Here is a 21,516-nt window from a genome sequence, read left to right on the forward strand (position 1 = left end):
ATGTTCCCAAGATCTACAATCTGTAAAAAATTCACATGGATGGATTCCTCTTATTTCTTTTTCTGCTCTGATTGCTGTGGCCAAAACTTCCAAAACTATGTTGAATAGTAGTGGTGAAAGTGGGCACCCTTGTCTTGTTCCTGACTTTAGGGGAAATACTTTCAATTTTTCACCATTGAGGATAATGTTTGCTGTGGGTTTGTCATATATAGCTTTTATTATGTTGAGGTATGTATGTTCCTTCTATTCCTGCTTTCTGTAGAGTTTTTATCATAAATGGTGTTGAATTTTGTCAAAGGTTTTCTCTGCATCTATTGAGATAATCCTATGGTTTTTATTTTTCAATTTGTTAATGTGGTGTATTACATTGATTGACTTGTGGATATTGAAGAATCCTTGCATCCCTGGGATAAAGCCCACATGGAAGCAACCCAGATGTCCATCAGCAGATGAGTGGATAAGAAAGCTGTGGTACATATACACAATGGAGTATTACTCTGCCATTAAAAAGAATACATTTGAATCAGTGCTAATGAGGTGGATGAAACTGGAGCCTATTATACAGAGCGAAGTAAGCCAGAAAGAAAAACACCAATACAGTATACTAACGCATATATATATGGAATTTAGAAAGATGGTAACGATAACCCTGTATGCGAGACAGCAAAAGAGACACAGATGTATAGAAGAGTCTTTTGGACTCTGGGAGAGGGAGAGGGTGGGATGATTTGGGAGAATGGCATTGAAACATGTATAATATCATATGTGGAATGAATCACCAGTCCAGGTTTGATGCAGGATACAGGGTGCTCAGAGCTGGTGCACTGGGATGACCCAGTGGGATGGTACGGGGAGGGACATGGGAGGGGGGTTCAGGATGGGGAACACATGTGCACCCATGGTGGATTCATGTTGATGTATGGCAAAACCAATACAATATTGTAAAGTAAAAAAATAAATAAATAAAAATACTATGAAGATATTCCAAAATACAGTATCTATGCTTAAAAAAAAAAAATTCACATGGAGAAGACCAACACTGTTCTATCTGTAGTATGATGAGACAACTGTGTCTCTCAAACAACATAACAGGAGAGGTGGTTCCTTCATAGTTTTTAGGTTTTCTCATTTTCATTGAACATGTTTTCTCTTCTAAATGTCTCTAGTATGTGTTGCTAACATCACATGCCTGGTTCTAATCATTTACTATCCCTGTGTTGTCATTTTTAGATCTTACACATTTATTCTTCCCTCTAGAGTATATACCATCCCTGGTGGCTCACATGGTAAAGAATCTGCCTGCAATGCAGGAGAGCTGGGTTTGATCCTTGGGTTGGGAAGAGCCCCTGGAGAAGGGAATGGCTACCTACTCCAGCATTCTTGCCTGGGATATCCCATGGACAGAGGAGCCTTGTAGGCTACATTCCATGGAGTCACAAAGAGTTAGACAAGACTAAGTGACTAACACCGGAGTATATGATCCATGCTTTATGTTCCTTTTAACCCTCTAGAGCCCCTAGAACAGTGTCCAAAACATAATAGGTTTTTTCCTGCTAATTGTCATCTATTTCATTACCTTAAGATAAAGACTGCTGAGAAATATTCATAATACTATTTCTCTATTTATATTTTATAAAAAATATAAATATTTTAATGTATTTTAATGTACATAAGAGCTCTTGATTTTTCATAAGGATTTCTTAACTAGAAAGTTTATTACCATTTAACAGATGGATAAACTAAGGTTCAAAGAATTCAATGACTTTTTCCAAAAAATTCAGTATTAACACTTCAGTCTAGATTTCTTGAGTCTTCACTGGGTTCTCCTCCTACTATCTGAGCTGCTATTTACTTTCTGGAATAATTGAGATTCAGGAAACTAAACTTCATGTCATAGGCCAAGGGTTCTCAGGAGGTGGGGGTGGGGGTAGGGTGGGGGGGATGTTGGAGTGTGTGCATATATCACGCTGCAGTGTGTCATCACAACAGAGAAATGTTTGTGGCACATAGTGTAAACATCCCAACACTGGAGGCAGGAAAGTGAGGGACAACCAGGTGGGACATCCAAGTGCTGCTCATCCCCACTGGAGAAACTCAGCAAGGTTAGGCAAACAAAGGGATCATAGTCACCCTGCAACTACCTGACAAATAATCTTCCCTATGATCTGTATCAAAATCTGCAAAATAGTCATTGAATACTTTTAGCCATTATCCTTTTTTTAACTGAAATATAGTTGATTTACAATGTTGGTTAATTTCTGCTAAACAGCAAAGTGATTTGGCTATACACATATACATTCTTTTTTATATTCCTTTCCACTGTGGTTTATTCCAGGATATTTAATATAGTTCCCTGTGCTCTACAATAGGACCTTGTTGTTTTAGCCACTATTCTTAAAAATATGGTAAGCACATGAGGGCTTCCCTGTTGGCTCAGACAATAAAGAATCTGCCTGCAAAGTGGGAGACTACATATGAAAGACAAATGTCCAAAAACTGGTCTCAGAGAATGTGTGTTACAGGAGGTGACAGAGCAAAGGCAGTGGACTCAGCCCACAGTCCAGGCTCATGTTCTTTCTATAGAAAAACACAACCAGTGCATCACCCCATAAATAATCCCATGAGCAGCATGTGTATAATTTACAAGACTTGAAAGACTTGCTCCTTGGAAGAAAAGCTTTGACCAACCTAGACAGGGTATTAAAAAGCAGAGACATCACTTTACTGACAAAGGTCCGTATAGTCAAAGCTATGGTTTTTCCAGTAGTCATGCACAGATGTGAGAGTTGGACCATAAAGAAGGCTGAACGCCAAAGAATTGATGCTTTTGAACTGTGGTGCTTGAAAAGGCTCTTGAGAGTCCCTTGGACAGCAAGGAGATCAAACCAGTCAATCCTAAAGGAAATCAACCCTGAATATTCACTAGAAGGACTGATGCTGAAGCTGAAGCTCCAATACTTAAGCCACCTGATGCAAAAGAGCTGACTCATTAGAAAACAGCCTGATGAAAGCAGGAGGAGAAGGGGACTACAGAGGATGAGACAGTTGGATGGCATCACTGACTCAATGGACATGAGTTTGAGCAAACTGCAGGAGACAGAGAAGGACAGGGAAGTCTGGCGTGCTGCAGTCCATGGGATAACAGAGTCAGACATGTCTGAGTGACTCAGTTCAGTCACTCAGTCATGTCCAATTCTTTGCAACCCCATAAATTGCAACATGCCAGGCCTCCCTGTCCATCACCAACTTCCAGAGTTCACTCAAACTCACGTCCATGGAGTCAGTCGGTGATGCCATCCAGACATCTCATCCTCTGTCGTGCCCTTCTCCTCCTGCCCTCAATCCCTCCCAGCATCAGAGTCTTTTCCAATGTGTCAACACTTCACATGAGCTGGCCAAAGCACTGGAGTTTCAGATTTAGCATCATTCCTTCCAAAGAACACCCAGGACTGATCTCCTCTAGAATGGACTGGTTGGATCTCCTTGCTGTCCAAGGGAGAGTCTTCTCCAACACCACAGTTCAAAAGCATCAATTCTTCGGCACTCAGCTTTCTTCACAGTCCAACTCTCACATCCATACATGACCACTGGAAAAACCATAGCCTTGACTAGACAGACCTTTGTTGGCAAAGTAATGTCTCTGCTTTTGAATATGTTATCTAGGTTGGTCATAACTTTCCTTCCAAGGAGTAAACATCTTTTAATTTCATGGCTGCAATCACCATCTGCAGTGATTTTGGAGCCCCAAAAATAAAGTCTGACACTGTTTCCCCATCTATTTCCCATGAAGTGATGGGACCAGATGCCATGATCTTCATTTTCTGAATGTTGAGCTTTAAGCCAACTTTTTCACTCTCCTCTTTCACTTTCATCAAGATACTTTTTAGTTCCTCTTCACTTTCTGCCATTTCTCCCGGCAATCTTGACTTCAGCTTGTGCTTTTTCCAGCCCAGCATTTCTCATGATGTACTCTGCATATACGTTAAATAAGCAGGGTGACAATATACAGCCTTTACGTACTCCTTTTCCTATTTGGAACCAGTCTGTTGTTCCATGTCCAGTTCTAACTGTTGCTTCCTGACCTGCATACAGATTTCTCAAGAGGCAGGTCAGGTGGTCTGGTATTCCCATCTCTTTCAGAATTTTCCACAGTTTATTGTGATCCACACAGTCAAAGGCTTTGGCATAGTTAATAAAGCAGAAATAGATGTTTTTCTGGAACTCTCTTGCTTTTTCCATGATCCAGCAGATGTTGGCAATTTGATCTCTGGTTCCTCTGCCTTTCCTAAAACCAGCTTGAACATCTGGAAGTTCACAATTCATGTATCGCTGAAGCCTGGCTTGGAGAATTTTGAGCATTACTTAACTAGCGTGTGAGATGAGTGCAATTGTGCGGTAGTTTGAGCATTCTTTGGCATTGCCTTTCTTTGGGATTGGAATGAAAACTGATCTTTTCCACTGCTGTGGCCACTGCTGAGTTTTCCAAATTTGCTGGCATATTGAATGCAGCACTTTCACAGCATCATCTTTTAGGATTTGAAATAGCTCCACTGGAATTTCATCACCTCCACTAGCTTTGTTCGTAGTGATGCTTTCTAAGGCCCACTTGACTTCACATTCCACGATGTCTGGCTCTAGGTGAGTGATCACACCATCGTGATTATCTTGGTCGTGAAGATCTTTTTTGTACAGTTCCTCTGTGTATTCTTGCCACCTCTTCTTAATATCTTCTGCTTCTGTTAGGTCCATACCATTTCTATCCTTTATCGAGCCCATCTTTGCATGAAATGTTCCCTTGGTATCTCTAATTTTCTTGAAGAGATCTCTAGTCTTTCCCATTCTGTTGTTTTCTTCTACTTCTTTGCATTGATCGCTGAGGAAGGCTTTCTTATCTCTCCTTGCTATTTTTTGGAACTCTGCATTCAAATGCTTATATCCTTCCTTTTCTCCTTTGCTTTTCACTTCTCTTCTTTTCACAGCTATTTGTAAGGCCTCCCCAGACAGCCATTTTGCTTTTTTGCATTTCTTTTCCATGGGGATGGTCTTGATCCCTATCTCCTGTACAATGTCAGGAACCTCAGTCCATAGTTCATCAGGCACTCTATCTATCAGATCTATTCCCTTAAATCTAATTCTCACTTCCACTGTATAATCATAAGGGATTTGATTTAGGTCATACCTGAATGGTCTAGTGGTTTTCCCTACTTTCTTCAATTTAAGTCTGAATTTGGCAATAAGGAGTTCATGATCTGAGCCACAGTCAGCTCCTGTTCTTGTTTTTGTTGACTGTATAGAGCTTCTCCATCTTTGGCCGCAAAAAATATAATCAATCTGATTTCTGTGTTGACCATCTGGTGATATCCATGTGTAGAGTCTTCTCTTGTGTTGTTGGAAGAGGGTGTTTGCTATGAACAGTGCATTCTCTTGGCAAAACTCTATTAGCCTTTGTCTTACTTCATTCTGTATTTCAAGGCCAAATTTGCCTGTTACTCCAGGTGTTTCTTGACTTCGTACTTTTGCATTCCAGTCCCCTATAATGAAAAGTACATATTTTTTGCGTGTTAGTTCTAAAAGGTATTGTAGGTCTTCACAGAATCGTTCACCTTCAGCTTCTTCAGCGTTACTGGTTGGGGCATAGACTTGGATTACTGTGATAGTGAATGGTTTGCCTTGGAAACGAACAGAGATCATTCTGTTGTTTTTGAGACTGCATCCAAGTACTGCATTTCGGACTCTTTTGTTGACCATGATGGCTACTCCATTTCTTCTGAGGGATTCCTGCCTGCAGTAGTAGATATAATGGTCATCTGAGTTAAATTCACCCATTCCAGTCCATTTTAGTTCGCTGATTCCTAGAATATCAACGTTCACTCTTGCCATCTCCTGTTTAACCACTTCCAATTTGCCTTGATTCATGTACCTAACATTCCAGGTTCCTTTCTGAGTGACTAGATGACAACAAAAAGGACTCCAAGCACCTCAGAGTCAGTTAAAGACTTCACTTCATCCAGGTTGTTTGTGAGTCCCTCTTGATGTGCCTTCATAAAAGGAGAGTCAGGTAGAACTGCCCTGAGTCTTAAGGGGAGAAGCTTTCTGCTCCTCTTTATTGGAGCAGTACATTCAATCATTGAATTTCCCCAATATGCTTACTCTCCTGCTTCTCTCACAAAACACCCCTGACTTCAGTTTATCCTTTAACTCAAATGAATGCCCTTTGCCCTTTCAGCAAAACAAAAGGAAACCACTGGCTCTAGAGGCTTTTCTTCCGACCCCCTCACCCCACCCCCACCCCCAGCCAGGTTGCAAGAAACCTTGCAGCAAGCACTCTTGGCATTTAAGGTGTGAAACTTCCCATCTGATTGCCTCTCCCATTATCACCTCCCTGTATTAGCTTCTAAAATGCTTAGTGTTGACAAACACTTCCTAGAGGCTAGCATCTACAAACTGTCCTTATTGCAGACATTTCTTAAAATGAGATGCCTCTGGGGATTTTTTGTGCTGTTTAGGTAAGAATGCAAAAAGAAGGAGCGTTTGAGGCAGGAGAAAGCAGCCCTCACCTACAGCCCTTAACATGTTTGCCGTGACAAATCTTTGACTCCATCAATTGATAAAATGTTTTCAAACATTGAAACAATTCTTCTACATTTAATTTTCACTTAGCACTTAGCAATTCTGGGAATGTGTTAATTTGCTTTCTGCTCATCTGGATATGGAGCAAATTGTTTTTCTGGAATGCTCTATAAACCAACATGTATTGCTTTATATTTCCAATTAAGAAACCTTATAATTATCTTCTGTCAACCAGCCAAGAACAGAAATACCTCCAACTGAATCATACTGACACAAATACTGAGACCCTCAAGGTTTGGCATTTCTACTCACCTCAGATAGGACTCCAAAAATTGTGATGATTACCCAAACTCTTGAAACATCTTGAGTCTGCAGAATTTGGCTAGCAATCTTGTGGGAACAAGCTTTTTCGCAAGAGCCCAGTACATCTGCTTCAATTCCTGGCTCAGAGTCAAACTACAAAGGCAGATGAAAATGAGAGAGAAAATGTTATCTACTTATTTCAAAGCTTCAAAAATGGGTGACGGTTCACACGGAGAACTTTGTTTTCTTTAGAAACCAGTTCAGCATAATTTATGCTTATTGCCACATTCGTGCATAACCTGTTTCTATTGTCAGAAATCCCCTTAAAGTGAGATTAACTGTTCAAGATACTTTCTGCGAGATATTTTATATTCTTGGATCCCTTCCATGTTTTAACACAGGAGAGTGGCAATATCAAAGCTAGCTGCATTTTTTGTTTGAATTGCTCTAATATATAGACTTTATAAGTAAATACTTAGCGAAATATTTACTTAAGTACAGTATTAAGATAAAGAAATAAGTAAGTTGAAGCAAAATGAGAATGATTGTGGATAATATACACAATTGTGAAATGTGCCTCCTGATTGGAAGTACAGAACCAATTTTTCTGAGTCAGTTGACAATCCACTCCCTCTTTCCTACCTCAAATACAGTCAAATGTTTTAAAACCCTTGCCTTTAAAATGAAAAAGTGAGTCTACAAAGAGAACCTGAAGATTTCACAAAAAAAGTCATGACATTCATAGTTCAGGTCAAATACATTTTAAAATTATTAAATTAATTTTAGCTCTAGACAGTCTTTGAAATGGCCCGTGTGTCAGTCCTACCTGCACTGTCCTGTCACAGCTTGTTCTCGATCTGCAGAACAGAAGCTGTCACACGAAGGTGAACATAAAACAAATCTTAGTTTCCTATTGAATTTCAAATTACACCAGGGATATTTTTGGAATAATCCCAGTCCTTTAGGGAAAAATCTTCCTAATGTAAGCCACCCCCACTCTCACCAAAAAATTCTCATCTTAGGGCTATAAGAAACAGACCTTTCCCGAAGATCTAGATAAATGTATAATGTACGCCGAAGCTATTAAGAGTTTTCAGAATTGACATTTGGGGTTTAAGTCTTAAGCCTGCTAAGGCCCTACCGAAGGGGAGAAGAATTCTACTGACCTCATGTGTTTAACTTTCACAACGGCTGTGCTGTCCCACTTTACAAATGAGGAAAACCGAGGCTCAGAGAAGTAAGGAACTTGTCCCCACGTGTTAGCTAGGAAATGAGAGAGTCTAGGTTCCACTGTCGCAGTCTAAGGGGTCAGGGAAAATCTTCCACGGCCTCCATGGAGAACGAACTGACGGGACACGAGCCCTCAGGCTCAAAACCAACTTGGGCGTCCTTCCCGAGCTCCTGCCTATTTCCAACTAAACAGGCTGCATGTACTCGGGGTCACCATCCTCTGTGTGGAGGAAACCATGCTGCACCGCAGGGACCCTAACGCTGAAGAAGCGCACTTCTCTCGACCAACCGTTACAACCAAGCCCTTCTAGGACGAGAACCGGCGGGGGATGAGTTCCTGGCTCGCAGACGCTCCGGCCGGCCCACAGGCCTCCCCACAGTCAGGGCCCCGAAGGGGCTGTCCAGGCCGGGACCTCAGCAGCCGTGCACGTGCCGGCGGGGCTGGGGATGAACGCGAGGCGCGCCTCAGAGTCCACAGAGTCTGCCGACTCTCAGCGCAGGGGTCAGCTCTCCCCACGCCCCGCCCCGCTTCCGGTCCTGAGCAGGGCCTGACGTCCGCCCTGTGACGCCCTGTGACGCCCGACGTCCGCCCTGTGACCGCCCTGTGACGGTCTGCCCTGAACGGGCTTCAGGAGGGAGCGACCCTGCCCAGGGGTGACCGTGATCTGACCTGGGGCTAAAGACACACGGACAACTTAGAACGCGTTCCGGGCCTCCCTGGGTTTGTGCATTTTCCAGAGAAGAGCAGGTTTGTTTGCGTTTTCTTCACATTCTCCCTTCTTTGCTTCCTCGTTTACCTTTTAATGACTCCTTAGTATTGAAGGGAAGGAAGTCCCTCCCTGGCTCAGCAGCACGCAAGCAAGCGCCTGTGTCCCCACTTCTCTGCGCTTCCATGGGAGGAGGGGCTTGTTGTGGTGGGAGGAGCTTCCTGCAGGTCTGGGCGTGAAGGCTGTTGTGGCTCAGTCGCTCAGTCGTGTCCAACTCTTTGCGACCCCAGGAAGAGCAGCACGCCAGATTTCCCTGTCCCTCACCATTTCCCAGAGTTTGCTCCTGGCCATTGCATCAGTGAGGCCATCCAACCATCTTGTCCTCTGTTGCTCCCATCTCCTCCTCCTGCTGTGAATCTTTCCCAGCATCAGGGTCTTTTCTAATGAGTCAGCTCTTTGGATAAGGTGTCCAAAGTATTGGAGTTTAGTATCAGTCCCTCCAATGAATATTCAGGACTGCTTTCCTTTAGGATTGACTGGTTTGATCTCCTTGCAGTCGAAAGGACTCTCAAGAGTCTTCTCCAACACAATAACTCAAAGGCATCAATTCTTCACCACTCAGCCTTTTTTATTGTCCGACTCTCACATCCATACATGACTACTGGAAAAACCATAGCTTTAACTATATGGACCTTTTTTTGGCAAAGTAATGTCTCTGCTTTTTAATATGCTAAGGTTTGTCATAGCTTTTCTTCCATGGAGCTAGTGTCTTAATTTTGTGGATGCAGCCACTGTCCACAGTGATTTTGGAGCACAAAGAAATAAAGTCTGTCACTGTTTCCATTGTTTTCCCATCTATTTGCCATGAAGTGATGGGACCAGATGCCATGATCTTCGTTTTTTTCATTGGCCTTCATTTTTGAAGGCCTTTGGCACCAGAATAATCTGGACTCCACAGCACGGAGCTGGAGTTTTTCTTTGGCCCTGCTCCTCTCCCCACCCAGCCCTCCTCCCCTGTTGCATTTTTGTGAAAGGACTATCCTTGTTGTGGAAACTGTTGACTCTTGGTGTAGTCTGTAGTTGTCTCTGTGTCCCAACTCCCTGGGGGCAAAGCCCATGGCACAGTCTCCCCCTTAATGAGTGTGTTCATTTCAATGACATTTATACTGAAAACAATGGAAAATGCAGTACAAACGCACCGTAGCATTTATGCAGCTATGCAGAGTCATTGTTACTTAGGGTGCAGTTCTTAATTCAGCAGGGATTTGTTGTTGTTCAGTTGCTAAGTTGTCTCCTACTCTTTGTGACCCCACGGACTGCAGCACACCAGACTTCCCTGTCCTTCGCTATCTCCTGGAGTTTGCTCAAAGTCCTGTCTATCGAGTCGGTGATGCCATCCAACCATCTCATCTTCTGTCACCCCCTTCTCCTCCTAGCCTCAGTCTTTCCCAGCATCAGAGTTTTTTGCAATGAGTCTGTCTTTTCCAGTGAATCAGCAGGAATTAAGTTTCATCAATGTATCTGCCATTTTGACTTTTACTTTTTTCCTCTAGTTTTGCTTTTCTGCCATTGTTCAGATGAGCATTTCCAACAACAAAATCAGAGTCCTCTTCTAGAGCTAACGCGTGGCTTTCAGGAGTCCTTGTCCATGACAGCTACAACACCCATCCTGAGAGCATGAGCCCTGGTTTGAAGGGCGCCCTTCCACCCGGCCATACACACACCACACCAAGGCGCCCTCCAGCCTTTCCAGCCTTGGGGACAGACCCCAAGTCTGCACATGTGCATCACGGCTGACGCTGCAAGGACTTGAGTTCTCAGCTGACACATCAGCGCTGCTCAGGCTTCCCCGTGCTGGGAGGCCAGGGTGACTTCACATCTCCGGGACTCTTTGGGCACAAACACGCCACAGGCACCTCTGGACCACCACCATCCAGCCCAGCAGAGGCCAGTATCATCAGGACAAACGCAAGTCTGCTCTCTCAGATGGGGCTGTCCAGGCCTCGGACAGTTAGGCTGTGAAAGGGAAGCAAGCGGTGGTTTCTAGAAACAACCCACAGCTCCAACTGTCTCCCCCAAGAGTTGTTTCTTTTCCTTTTCACCCTCTCTGGTTTCCAAAATTCAGAATCCTTCCCTAGAGTCTAAAGCCTGAGCACCTAGCCATAAATGACTATCTTCTTTACTTTCTTTTACTTGAGCTCAAGGTTGTCAAGTTTGTTTCTCTTCTGCTTCCTCCAGATCAGAGGAAGCAAACTGTATCAAGCTCATGGCCACCTTCCTCTCCAGTGCATCCAAAGCCCTTTGTGAATCCTGTTCTCTCAGCTGCCCCAGCTCCATCCCATGTGTATGCCATTGCACTGTTCTTTCCTGATCTCAAAGATTGCATTGTGTTAACCCCCAGTATTCATTTGTAATGACAGAACAACCAAGTTTACTTAAGATGCATTTTCCGTCTTCAAAATAAAGAACAGTTTCTATTCATACATGGTTACAATGGGGAAGGGGGAATGCTCCCACACACTGCAATTTGAAATGGGCTAATTGCTTGAAATAAGTTAAATGTATGAATTAGGAAGCAGCCATTTTCAAACCCTTTATTTTCCTGGTTTAGCAGAGGAATAAAAAGACACTTCAATGTCCAAGTCCATTCTGGAGAGAATGGCTCCTGCCTGGGAGAGTTGGAGTGGGGGGGGAAGGAGTCTTTAGTACTGCCAAGAGTGCATGGGAACAGCTTCGAATGTGCACAGGTTGGCAGGGCTGAGCTGGGGAGCCAGGCTGGAGGACAGTGGGCCGCCATGTGCCGTAATGGGAGAAACATGTGGAGTCCCTCAGGAGGGGAGGGGAAGTGCTGGGAGCCCAGAGCAGGGGGCCTGAGAGCACATCAGCAGACGGAGAAGTTCCCAGAGGCAGGCCGGCAAGTAAAGTGTCCTGAGAAGGGGATGTCTGGTTTTCAGTTTAAAATTCCTACTGCTCTTGCTCCATCAACCCTCCTTGTCTCCCCAAACTATCAGTAACATCTCTTAGCACCAAAGAGCCTCGTGCAAGTGGGACTCTGTGGAAATCAGAACCAGAAGCCAAGTTCACGGGTTCTGCAGAAAGGAGACTAGGAATAGCCCAGTGGGACCCTAGGATTCAACTCCAAAGAGGCAAGAGCTCAGAGCCAGAAGTGATGGGGAACATTCCACCCCTGTGAACTCACAGCTGTTCTTAAGGCCATTAAACTTTCCATAGGTGCTGGTGTAGGAGGGGTGCTCCAGGAGGACCTGGGATTTGAGGGTGCCCGGGGTGTGGGCTGACAGTACTCACCCTCCTCTGAACAAGCACCAGTCTGGTCACTGTCCTCTCAAAAACGGTGGCTAAAGCAGAGTGTGACATTCTGATGGCTTCCCTCCAGCTCAGAGAAGAACATGGGACTTTTCTCAGCTCCTGGAAAGACCTCTCCTCCCATCAGTGCTAAGAAAGCCACCCGACTTTGCATTGTGTTTCCATCCATCTTGTGCTTATCTCATAGTCGTACATTTAGTTCACGTGAACAGGCTAGGGCCCCCCCGCCCCCGCCCCCCAGAGCTGCACTTTAATTTAAACTGAAGACCTCATCTTCTTCCCCATTAAATTCCACCTTTGGGGTTTTCTTGACTGTCGTTCCAAGCTGCTGAGATATTTTAGAGTTCTGATTCTGCCACCCTTGGGTCAGCTGCAGATCTGACAACAGGCCTTCACCCTGCGGGGAGTCACCAGTGTGGTGGGGAGGGGAGGACGGATGCCCACCGCGTGCTGGGCACTCACTCAGCCTTTCTGCACCAGTTTCCCCACTCATGAAACTGAAAGGCTAACCTTACCTCTGGTAAATGTGCCTGGAATTATTGTGAAAACCAAGTGGGCTGTGTGTGTGCACGTGCACACACACATGCAAAAGCTTGCAAAATCAGCTTTTTAAGCTAAAATAATTGTTATGTAAATGTATGTATTAATAGCAACCTTAGCAGCCCCTATTCTGGAAGAGCAAGAGACACTGGGGTGAGCACTTGGAGAGTGTGGGGCCTTCAGAGTACCCAGAAACTTCTTCCCTGAACCTACTAGACCAAGTACACCAGGGCTTGATGTACAAAAAAACTAAAGAGACACACGCATCTCCCCTGCAGCCATTGATGAGGAATTCTGAAAGATGAAAGAGGAGGGGAGAGTTCAGTCCCTAAGTGCCAATACTTACTATTGTTGCTCAGATTCAAAGGGAAAGAGCTGTTTCTCCGCTCTTATCAGATGAAAAAAGGGGAAAGGAATCATTTCCCTCTGACGCAGGAGAGAAAAAAAGAAAAACAGGGAAAACTAATGCTCTCAGCAGATCTTGTTTTTTATACTTCTTCATTTTCTGGTGTATCCAGAGGAAAAAAGCGATTGTTTGAGATGATTTTTGAAGACGTAAGTTCTTCCTGGTGATTCATTTGCTCTAAAGAGAGACCCTGAGTGCGAGTCTCAGAAGACTCTCAGAAGAGGCTCAATCAGTCCCCCGCCCTAGAGGGTCTGATTGAAATGGCCTGGGTGTTATCCAGTGGGTGGGCCCAGTTGGGAGTCACTGTAGCAGAGAGAAAACTTCGAAAAAGTCTAAGGGGAGAGCTCTGAGGCAGAGAGTCCTGAGAAACAATACAGGAAAATAAAGATCTAGAGAAATCACTATAAAACACTTTCCTCCATGTTGGTTGTTTTAAAGATTCTTAAAAATTATCTTAAATATTTGTATTCTTATAGTTAACTATTTAAATACAATCTGGGGAAGCTGGTAAATAAAATGAAAGTTACCATTGAAGCTTGAGGAGAAAATAACTATCCCAGGAAAAAACACCCACCTGATGATTTAAACCACATGAATGCCACCTACTGTTTAATTAAACTGCCACATTCTATGCTTTTTGAGTGAATTTATTTTCTTTTGCAAAGATATTCCTGTAATACTTGTAAGTGATTGTAATATCACACCTCTTTTTAAAAAGTCAGTGTTACTGCATTCTAAGCCAAAGGCAGAAAGCAGTCAATGGAAAACAGATGTTCATCCTGGTGGGTGTGCAAACCATTTTTTAAAATCAGATGTTTCTGTGTAAGTGTTTGTACAGTCTCAAAACACAGATTCGAGCTAACGGTTTATATAGCTAAATGTGTGTTTGAGATGATAATGTCAATTAGATAAACACCATTTTTTAAAACAAACTACTTGACCAGTTGACCTTGTCTGTCCTTTATTCCCATGGATCTTTCAAATATCTAGTACTGCAGTATCTTGACATTTTGAACCCAGTCCAATCTTTCCCTCTTATTAAGATTTCACCCAACAATTTTTTTAAAATGAGGTATCCTATTTCTAGGGAAAAATATATCCCACAATTTATTTAAATATTCTGGTGAGAGATGCAAAACCAAAGTTATGCATCAAATGGTTATTCAGTTTAAGAGAAGGTACCTATTAGACATTTGTGGCCATTTGTTCAAGGGAAAAAATGAGAGTTGGAACTTAAAAACCAACTCACTAACCTTCAGAAAACCAAGGAGTTTCTAAATATCTTATTTTGTAGTGGCATTTGGCAAAAGACATAGCAATTCTATCCCCCAACTGAAGAAGGTGATCACGATGCTGATAATAACCCATGTATTTAGAATTATACTATTTACAAAACTGTTTTATACATTTATTCCTCCCAATATTCTTGTGTAAGCACCTCATAAATAGAGAAAAATCAGAGTAATTATATAACTTAGCCAGAGCCAATGCAAAACATTGGGGATTAAAGTCCCCAATTTTTTCTCAAAGCATGGTACCTTTCCCTGGTCCAAAATATCCTGTTCAGTGCCCAGCATAAATGTGGAGCCGGGATTCATGAAGGCTTGGGAAAAGGGCAGTGATCATAAAAGAGAAAGGGAGGAAGGTCCCCAGGCACAATACTAACCCAAAAGGGATGTGTCAATACTAACCCAGTTTCCTAGGTCTGTTGTCATTGGTTTTTCATTCACTAAGTCGTGTCCGTCTATTTGCGACCCTGTAGATTGCAGCCTGCAAGCCTCCTCTGTCCTCCACTGTCTCCCAGAGTTTGCTGAAGTTCATGTCCATTGAGTCGGTGATGCCATCCAACCATCTCATCCTCTGTCAGCCCCTTTCGTCTCCTGCTCTCAATCTCCCCAGCATCAGGGTCTTTTCCAGTGAGACAGTTCTTCGCATCAGGTGACCAAAGTATTGGAGCTTCAACTTCAGCATCAGTCCTTCCAATGAATATTCAGGGAAGATTTCCTTTAGGATAGACTGGGTGGATCTCCTTGCAGTCCAAGGGACTCTTAAGAGGCTTCTCCAGAACCACAATTCAAAAGCATCAATCCTATGTCTGAGTCAATGTCAAACCACAAAATCTTCAACAAGGTAGAAAACAAAGAAAAGTGCTAAGTACTCCAATCACACCACTCACCAGAGAGAACTCCCACACCCAAGTCACTTGAGCTTCCCCGGCCTCAAATATCTTAGTTACTCTAGCTTTATCATCTTGGACAAAACAGAATAAAGCCTTTCAGGACATGGGGAAAGCCAAATGTGGAATTGAAGCAAAACGGACTTTTCTGTCAAATTGCAGCCATGAAATTAAAAGATGCTTCTTGGAAGGAAAGTTATGACCAACCTAGAAAAAGCATATTAAAAAGCAGAGACATTACTTTGTCAACAAAGGTCAGTCTTGTCAAGGCCATGGTTTTTCCAGTAGTCATGTATGGATGTGAGAGTTGGACTCTAAAGAAAGCTGAGCGCAGAAGAATTGATGCTTTTGAACTGTGGTGTTGGAGAAGACTCTTGAGAGTCCCTTGGACTGCAAGGAGATCCAACAAGTCCACCCTAAAGGAAATCAGTCCTGAATCTTCACTGGAAGAACTGATGTTGAAGCTGAAACTCCAATACTTTGGTCACCTGATGCGAAGAGCTGACTCATTTGAAAAGACCCTGATGCTGGGAAAGATTGAGGGCAGGAGGAGAAGGGGACGACAGAGGATGAGATGGTTGGATGGCATCACCAACTCAATGGACATGGGTTTGGGTAAACTCTGGGAGTTGGTGATGGACAGGGATGCCTGATGTGCTGTGGTTCATGGGGTCGCAAAGAGTCGGACACAACTGAGGAACTGAACTGAACTGATAAAACACAGTAGGTCCCTGGAACCAAAGTGAACTTCAAGGTGGAGATGTTTCTGAACATCCAATTGTCTCCATGCCAGACACTTGCCTGGACTTCTGAGACTGGACTCATCACCTGCCAAGTGGGTTCACTCGGCTATGGGTTTACTAATCGTGGGTTCTCAAAACCAAATGTGTGTTCTGCAAATTTCTCTCTCTTGTAGGAGGAGGTCAGTATTTAGTTGTGTCTGCTAAGAGGCACATGTCATGAATTCTTCAATTAGTAATTTAGTCTTATTTTTCACTTTGATGTTCTCCCCCAAATTCAGGTTCTTTCAATGAACTGGAATGTTTTACTTCTGTGCCACCATTACTTTGTGGAGGAAAAAATGGTTTATAACCAAGTATCTTGTTACTAGGGCGGAAGTGCATGTTTTGAGTTACAGGATAATTTGTCAACAGTGGTGTGTAGCCACTACAAAGTCCTCAGACACTTGAAGAAATTTTACATTTTCTAAATTCAGTGAAGGGAGTTTCACATTATCTCTGCACTATAATTTGATTTTGTTACATTGTTTGAATTATTGTACCTGTCATAAACTTATTGCTGTTTTGCAAAAGATTATTCCAGTGTATCTTCATACCAGCCAGTTCAAGAGACAGTTGAATCATTGTATTCTTGCCTGAATTGAACAATCTTTTTTTCAGTCTCTATTACATTACTTTGCCAACAAAGGTCCGTCTAGTCAAAGCTATGGTTTTTCCATTAGTCATGTATGGATGTGAGAGTTGGACAGTAAAGAAAGCTGAGTGCTGAAGAATTCATTCTCAAGAAGACTCTTGAGAGTCCCTTGGACTGCAAGGAGATCAAACCAGTCAATCCTAAAGGAAATTAACCCTGAATGTTCATTGGAAAGACTGATGCTGAAGCTGAATCTCCAATACTTTGACCACCTGATACGAAGAACTGAGTTATTGGAAAACACCCTGATGCTGGGAAAGATTAAAGGCAGTAGGAAGAGAGGCAGACAGAGGATGAGATGGTTGGATGTCATCACCAACCATGAGTTTAAGCAAATTCCCGGAGATGGTGAAGAATAGGGAAACCTGGCATGCTGCAGTCCATGGGGTCGCAAAGAGTCAGACACGACTGAGCGACTGAACTGAACTGATTAATTTGATAGATTAAAAAGTAAATCCATTTTTATCTGCATTCTTTGAATATTAACTGTGTTTAGAAATGTTTATCAGTCTTCTGATTTTCTCTTTTGTGAATTGTTTGGTCAGGTTTTTCCCATCACATTAGTAATTTAAAGAAACTCAAGGCTAAAATTAGCAAGTGGTTAGCTACCTTTTTTAAATTGGCAGTATGACCTCATTCATAAGAAGGTTCCATGATTATACCTCAAACTATAAATCAAGAGTCACAAATTTTTGTGAGCAAGTTGAATTCTTGAATACTTCATGCATTAATTATTAAAAGAAACATGGTAGTGCAACTCCAGTAGCACTAAACTGTGACTGATTATCTTCTCCTTGAGGGGTACAAAACTGAACATAAATTTATTCGGACCTTCAAAAGCCTGGACTGCAGTTTAGATAAACCAGGGTGATGTTTTTGTTTTCACGTCCTTGTTTTGTGTGTGTGTGTGTGGTTTTGTTTTAATTGGATCAGGAAACTGTTGGCCACATTTCGCAACTTGCTGAAAAACAGCCAGTGTGAATAGTGGGTTTAGAGCAGCCGTTCCACAGATAGTGAACTGGTTTGCAGGGAGGAAGCCAAGGCTCGATCTGTGTTACAGGATGAAGCATCAGGCAGCAATGTTCCCTCAAGACCACTGCCAGGAATGGAAGACTCTGAGGCTGCAGTTAGCACTTTGGAGGAGGACGTGCGCTGCAACATTTCCATCATGCAAATAACACTAAGCTACCCCAGGTTTTCCTTTTGAGGCAGGAAGAGATGGGAAGTTTGGTTGGTTTTTTGAGTTGGTGAAAAAGAGGGAGATAGATTTAACTACAGACAAGTGTGAGATTTTATGTTTAAGGCAGTTTAATATTGAGAGACAATGAACCTGGAAACTTGAGCTATCTCACCCCACCCATGAGGTGCAGGAGCTCCAAATACTGACTGGCCAGTGGAAGTCCATCCAGTTCATCTGCTCATTGTCCCTATTTGGAAACTCAATGGCAAACATTATCCTTCTCGGTACAAAATCGCAACACACCATAGTAAGAGAGCTGTGGACATCTTCAGGGAAATTTAAGAGCTAATACTCATTATGCATTAATATTTAATAGATGTTAGATATCATGCTAAAACAGGGCTCCCCTGGTGGCTCAGTGGTAAAGAACCCCCCTGCCAATAAAGCAGGTGTGGGTTCGATCCCTGGGTTGAGAAGATCCCCTGAAGGGATAAGATAAGCTACAAGGATATACTGTACAACATGGGGAAGATAGCCAATACATTGTGAATCACTATATTGTATACCTGTAACATATATTACTGCACATCAACTATGTTTCAATAAAAATCAGTCAAATGGACCAATGACACTTGAGATTTACCTTGTAAATTGCTGTGCAAGTTTAATAAATTCCACACAGTTTGCAATTTTAGCATGATCATTGTGAAGACACAATATCTAACTCTCAGACCTCATCTCTTCATGGCCTGTGGATGGAACAGCCTCAAGATCTGTCCTATAGATTAGAGAGAAGATGTGTACAGCCTCTCAGCACAACTCCCAGCATGTACTTTGTGCTCATGGGATGCGTACCTCTCAAAGAAGGAATGTCTAAGGAAGTGAAGGAGCTTCCTCTCTGTTCACATGTATCTTCCATTTCATAAACACGTGTCTCCTGGAGGCAGAATGTCTGAATGAGCACAGGCAGAGCACAGCAGGACGCCGTCAGTGTCTGCAAGTTCATCTCTGGTAGCAGGACTCACCCTGAAAGAGCCAGAGTACACGTCCCACACATGGGGTGGAGGACGTCCTCTGCCCTGGGAGTCACAGCTGAGAGGAACGCCAGCCTTCACAGCATCACAGCCCAACTCAGAGCCATCCACAAGGACTCTGAGAAAACAGGGACAAGCAAGCATCAGTGCCTAGGAGCAGGCATGGGGAATGGTGTTAGCGCGTGGGGCGCTACCCTGCTGCTTTCGTGCCCTCAAAGGCTGGGGTGTCCCACCTCTCTTGGGACCACTGTGGAAAGTCTACAAGAAACGGGCCATTCAGCTTGTGGTTTGCAGCTCTGCTTCAAACACGGGCGCCTCCCATGGAGTGCAGGGCAGCAGGACTCGGGGCACCCCTGCTCCCAGGGCTCTGCCTCCTGTTTCCATGACTATGTGCTCACCACATGTGGCCGTCTGAGGTTCCCTCATCTGAAAATGCTCAAGGATACCTGAGTCCACTCCAGAACACTTCACTCTTGGACTCTCCGTGCCGTGTTTCTCTGAGCCATCGCATCAGCCTCGGAGGGCCCAAGAGTCTTGAAATGACTTTTACTCATTTTCTTTGAAAACCCAGATAGGCAGATTTGTGACACACCCGCACTCGGACGTGACGTCTACCACCCTTGTGCACCAGGAAGCTGAAGCCAGAAAAGCCCCATCTAACACTTTGTTATAGATGTGAACGTGGAATTTCTCTGGAATGGCATCTGCTGTCACAACGCCAGGGGCTCATTGTAATCAGCCTTACAGAGGAAATGCCAAAGGAAGCAATAATGGTCTGCCGTGTATTGTAAAACATGACCTAGGTGTGTCTCAAGGGTCAGTGTAACTCCACAGAGCAACCGGAAGCCGCAGGCTGTGAGGTTCCCACAGGGCCAGCTGGAGGGGATGGGTTATCCTGTGATTTGATTTACTCCAGAGGAGTGCCGCTAGTCCCAACACCACGCCGGAAACCCTCCCTCTAACTCGCCCTAGATCACAAATGCCTCTGACAACACAAGCAGAAGTGTTTTCTCCAGGAAAACACAGGGTTTCAAAAGAAACCCTGGGTTATGAGCCATAACAAGTTTTTCACACTTTATAGTTTCCGGTAAAGTACCTGCCTTAAGGTTCTTTTCATGCAGGGTGTTTAATCCCTGAAAATCAGGTCACTTTCTCAGGTTAGTGAGCCAATGTCATAGCAAGACTACGAGAAAATGGAGATGCTCAGGGCAGTTTTTCTGAAAAGAGGAGTGACTGGGATACAGAGCATGGCGTATTGGCCTAACCCTTCTGACAAAGGATGCGAAAACAATTTGCTGTTGAACTGGGTAAACCACGGCCCCACCCTGACACTGGATTTTTATCACTAGAAAACAGAGTTATGTCAAAATTCAAACACAGCTGAAACATTGTAAGATAACGTGCTCAAATAGGCATGTTTCTCCTGAAGGTATTTATTGCCATGAAAATATTAGAGCCACTTGTAGCGAACTTTTTAGTCTCTTGAAAACAATATATAAGCATTTTACCTGATACTTACTTTAAAAATAGTTGAGTCCATGTGAACTTTAAGTAGCGTCTTTTAGAAATTTCAACATGTATTTTATTGAAGTTAATACAAGTGCCCTCAAAATATAATGTCAGGTGGAACTTGAAGGAGCATGGTGTTCAATGCAGTAACCTCAGGACAGGTGACCTGAAACAGGTTGTAGAATATTCTTCTGAAGACCTGTAACAAGATGTGTGGTTCCCTTTGATGTGGGGTGGTTAAAGGATCTGAATAGATCAGATTCACACACAATCCAGGACAGACGGGGTTTGTTGTTGTTGTTCTTCTTGTGTTAGGGTACAGCTGATTAACAATGCTGTGATAGTTTCAGGTGGACAGCAAAGGAATTCAGCCATACATACACATGTATCCATTCTTCCCCAATTCCCCTTCCACCTAGGCTGCCACATGAAACCGAGAAGAGTTCCCTGTGCTCTGCAGGAGGACGTTGTTGGTTATCTGTTTTAAATACAGCAGTGTGTACATGCCCATCCCAGACTCCCAAACTATTCCTTCCCTTCATCCTTCCCCCCAGTAACCATAAGGTTTTTACAGAGTATTGAGAAGAGTTCCCTGTGCTCTGCAGGAGAACCTTGTTGGTTATCTGTTTTAAATACAGCAGTGTGTACATGCCCATCCCAGACTCCCAAACTATTCCTTCCCTTCATCCTTCCCCCCAGTAACCATAAGGTTTTTACAGAGTATTGAGAAGAGTTCCCTGTGCTCTGCAGGAGAACCTTGTTGGTTATCTGTTTTAAATACAGCAGTGTGTACATGTCCATCCCAGACTCCCAAACTATTCCTTCCCCTCTGTCCCCCTGCAACCATAAGTTCCTTCTCTGAGTCTGTTTCTGTTTTGTAAGTTCATTTGTATCATTTCTTTTTAGATTCCACATTTAAGGGATGTCTTACAATATCTCTCTGTTTGACTTACTCCACTCAGTATGACAATCTCTAGGTCCGTCTATGTTGCCGCAATATTTCATTCTTTTTATTATTTTTTTTAATTTATTTAATTAGAGGCTAATTACTTTACAATATTGCATTCTTTTTAATAGCTGAGTAACATTCCATTGCATTAATA

General features: G+C 43.3%; 2 protein-coding genes across 7 annotated transcripts in view; one reads left to right on the top strand and one right to left on the bottom strand.

Annotated features, from left to right (window-relative positions):
- PALLD (palladin, cytoskeletal associated protein) overlaps positions 1-21,516 on the top strand; it is a 369,451-nt gene that overhangs the window by 47,910 nt on the left and 300,025 nt on the right. The window lies entirely within an intron of this gene.
- Positions 1,970-8,988, bottom strand: LOC133252370 (uncharacterized). 2 transcript variants are annotated; one of them, XM_061424889.1, is made up of 3 exons: positions 8,040-8,988; positions 6,883-7,026; positions 1,970-5,782 (listed from the first exon to the last, which is right to left on the bottom strand). In XM_061424889.1, the coding sequence occupies exon 3, from the start codon at positions 5,746-5,748 to the stop codon at positions 4,363-4,365; it is 1,386 nt and encodes a 461-aa protein (XP_061280873.1). In that variant the 5' UTR covers positions 5,749-5,782; positions 6,883-7,026; positions 8,040-8,988; the 3' UTR covers positions 1,970-4,362. The 2 variants fall into 2 exon arrangements, with proteins under 2 accessions (XP_061280873.1, XP_061280874.1); XM_061424890.1 differs by having other exon boundaries at positions 6,883-8,988.

Source organism: Bos javanicus, chromosome 8 (genome assembly GCF_032452875.1).
Source record: "Bos javanicus breed banteng chromosome 8, ARS-OSU_banteng_1.0, whole genome shotgun sequence".
Taxonomy (NCBI): Eukaryota; Metazoa; Chordata; class Mammalia; order Artiodactyla; family Bovidae; genus Bos; species Bos javanicus.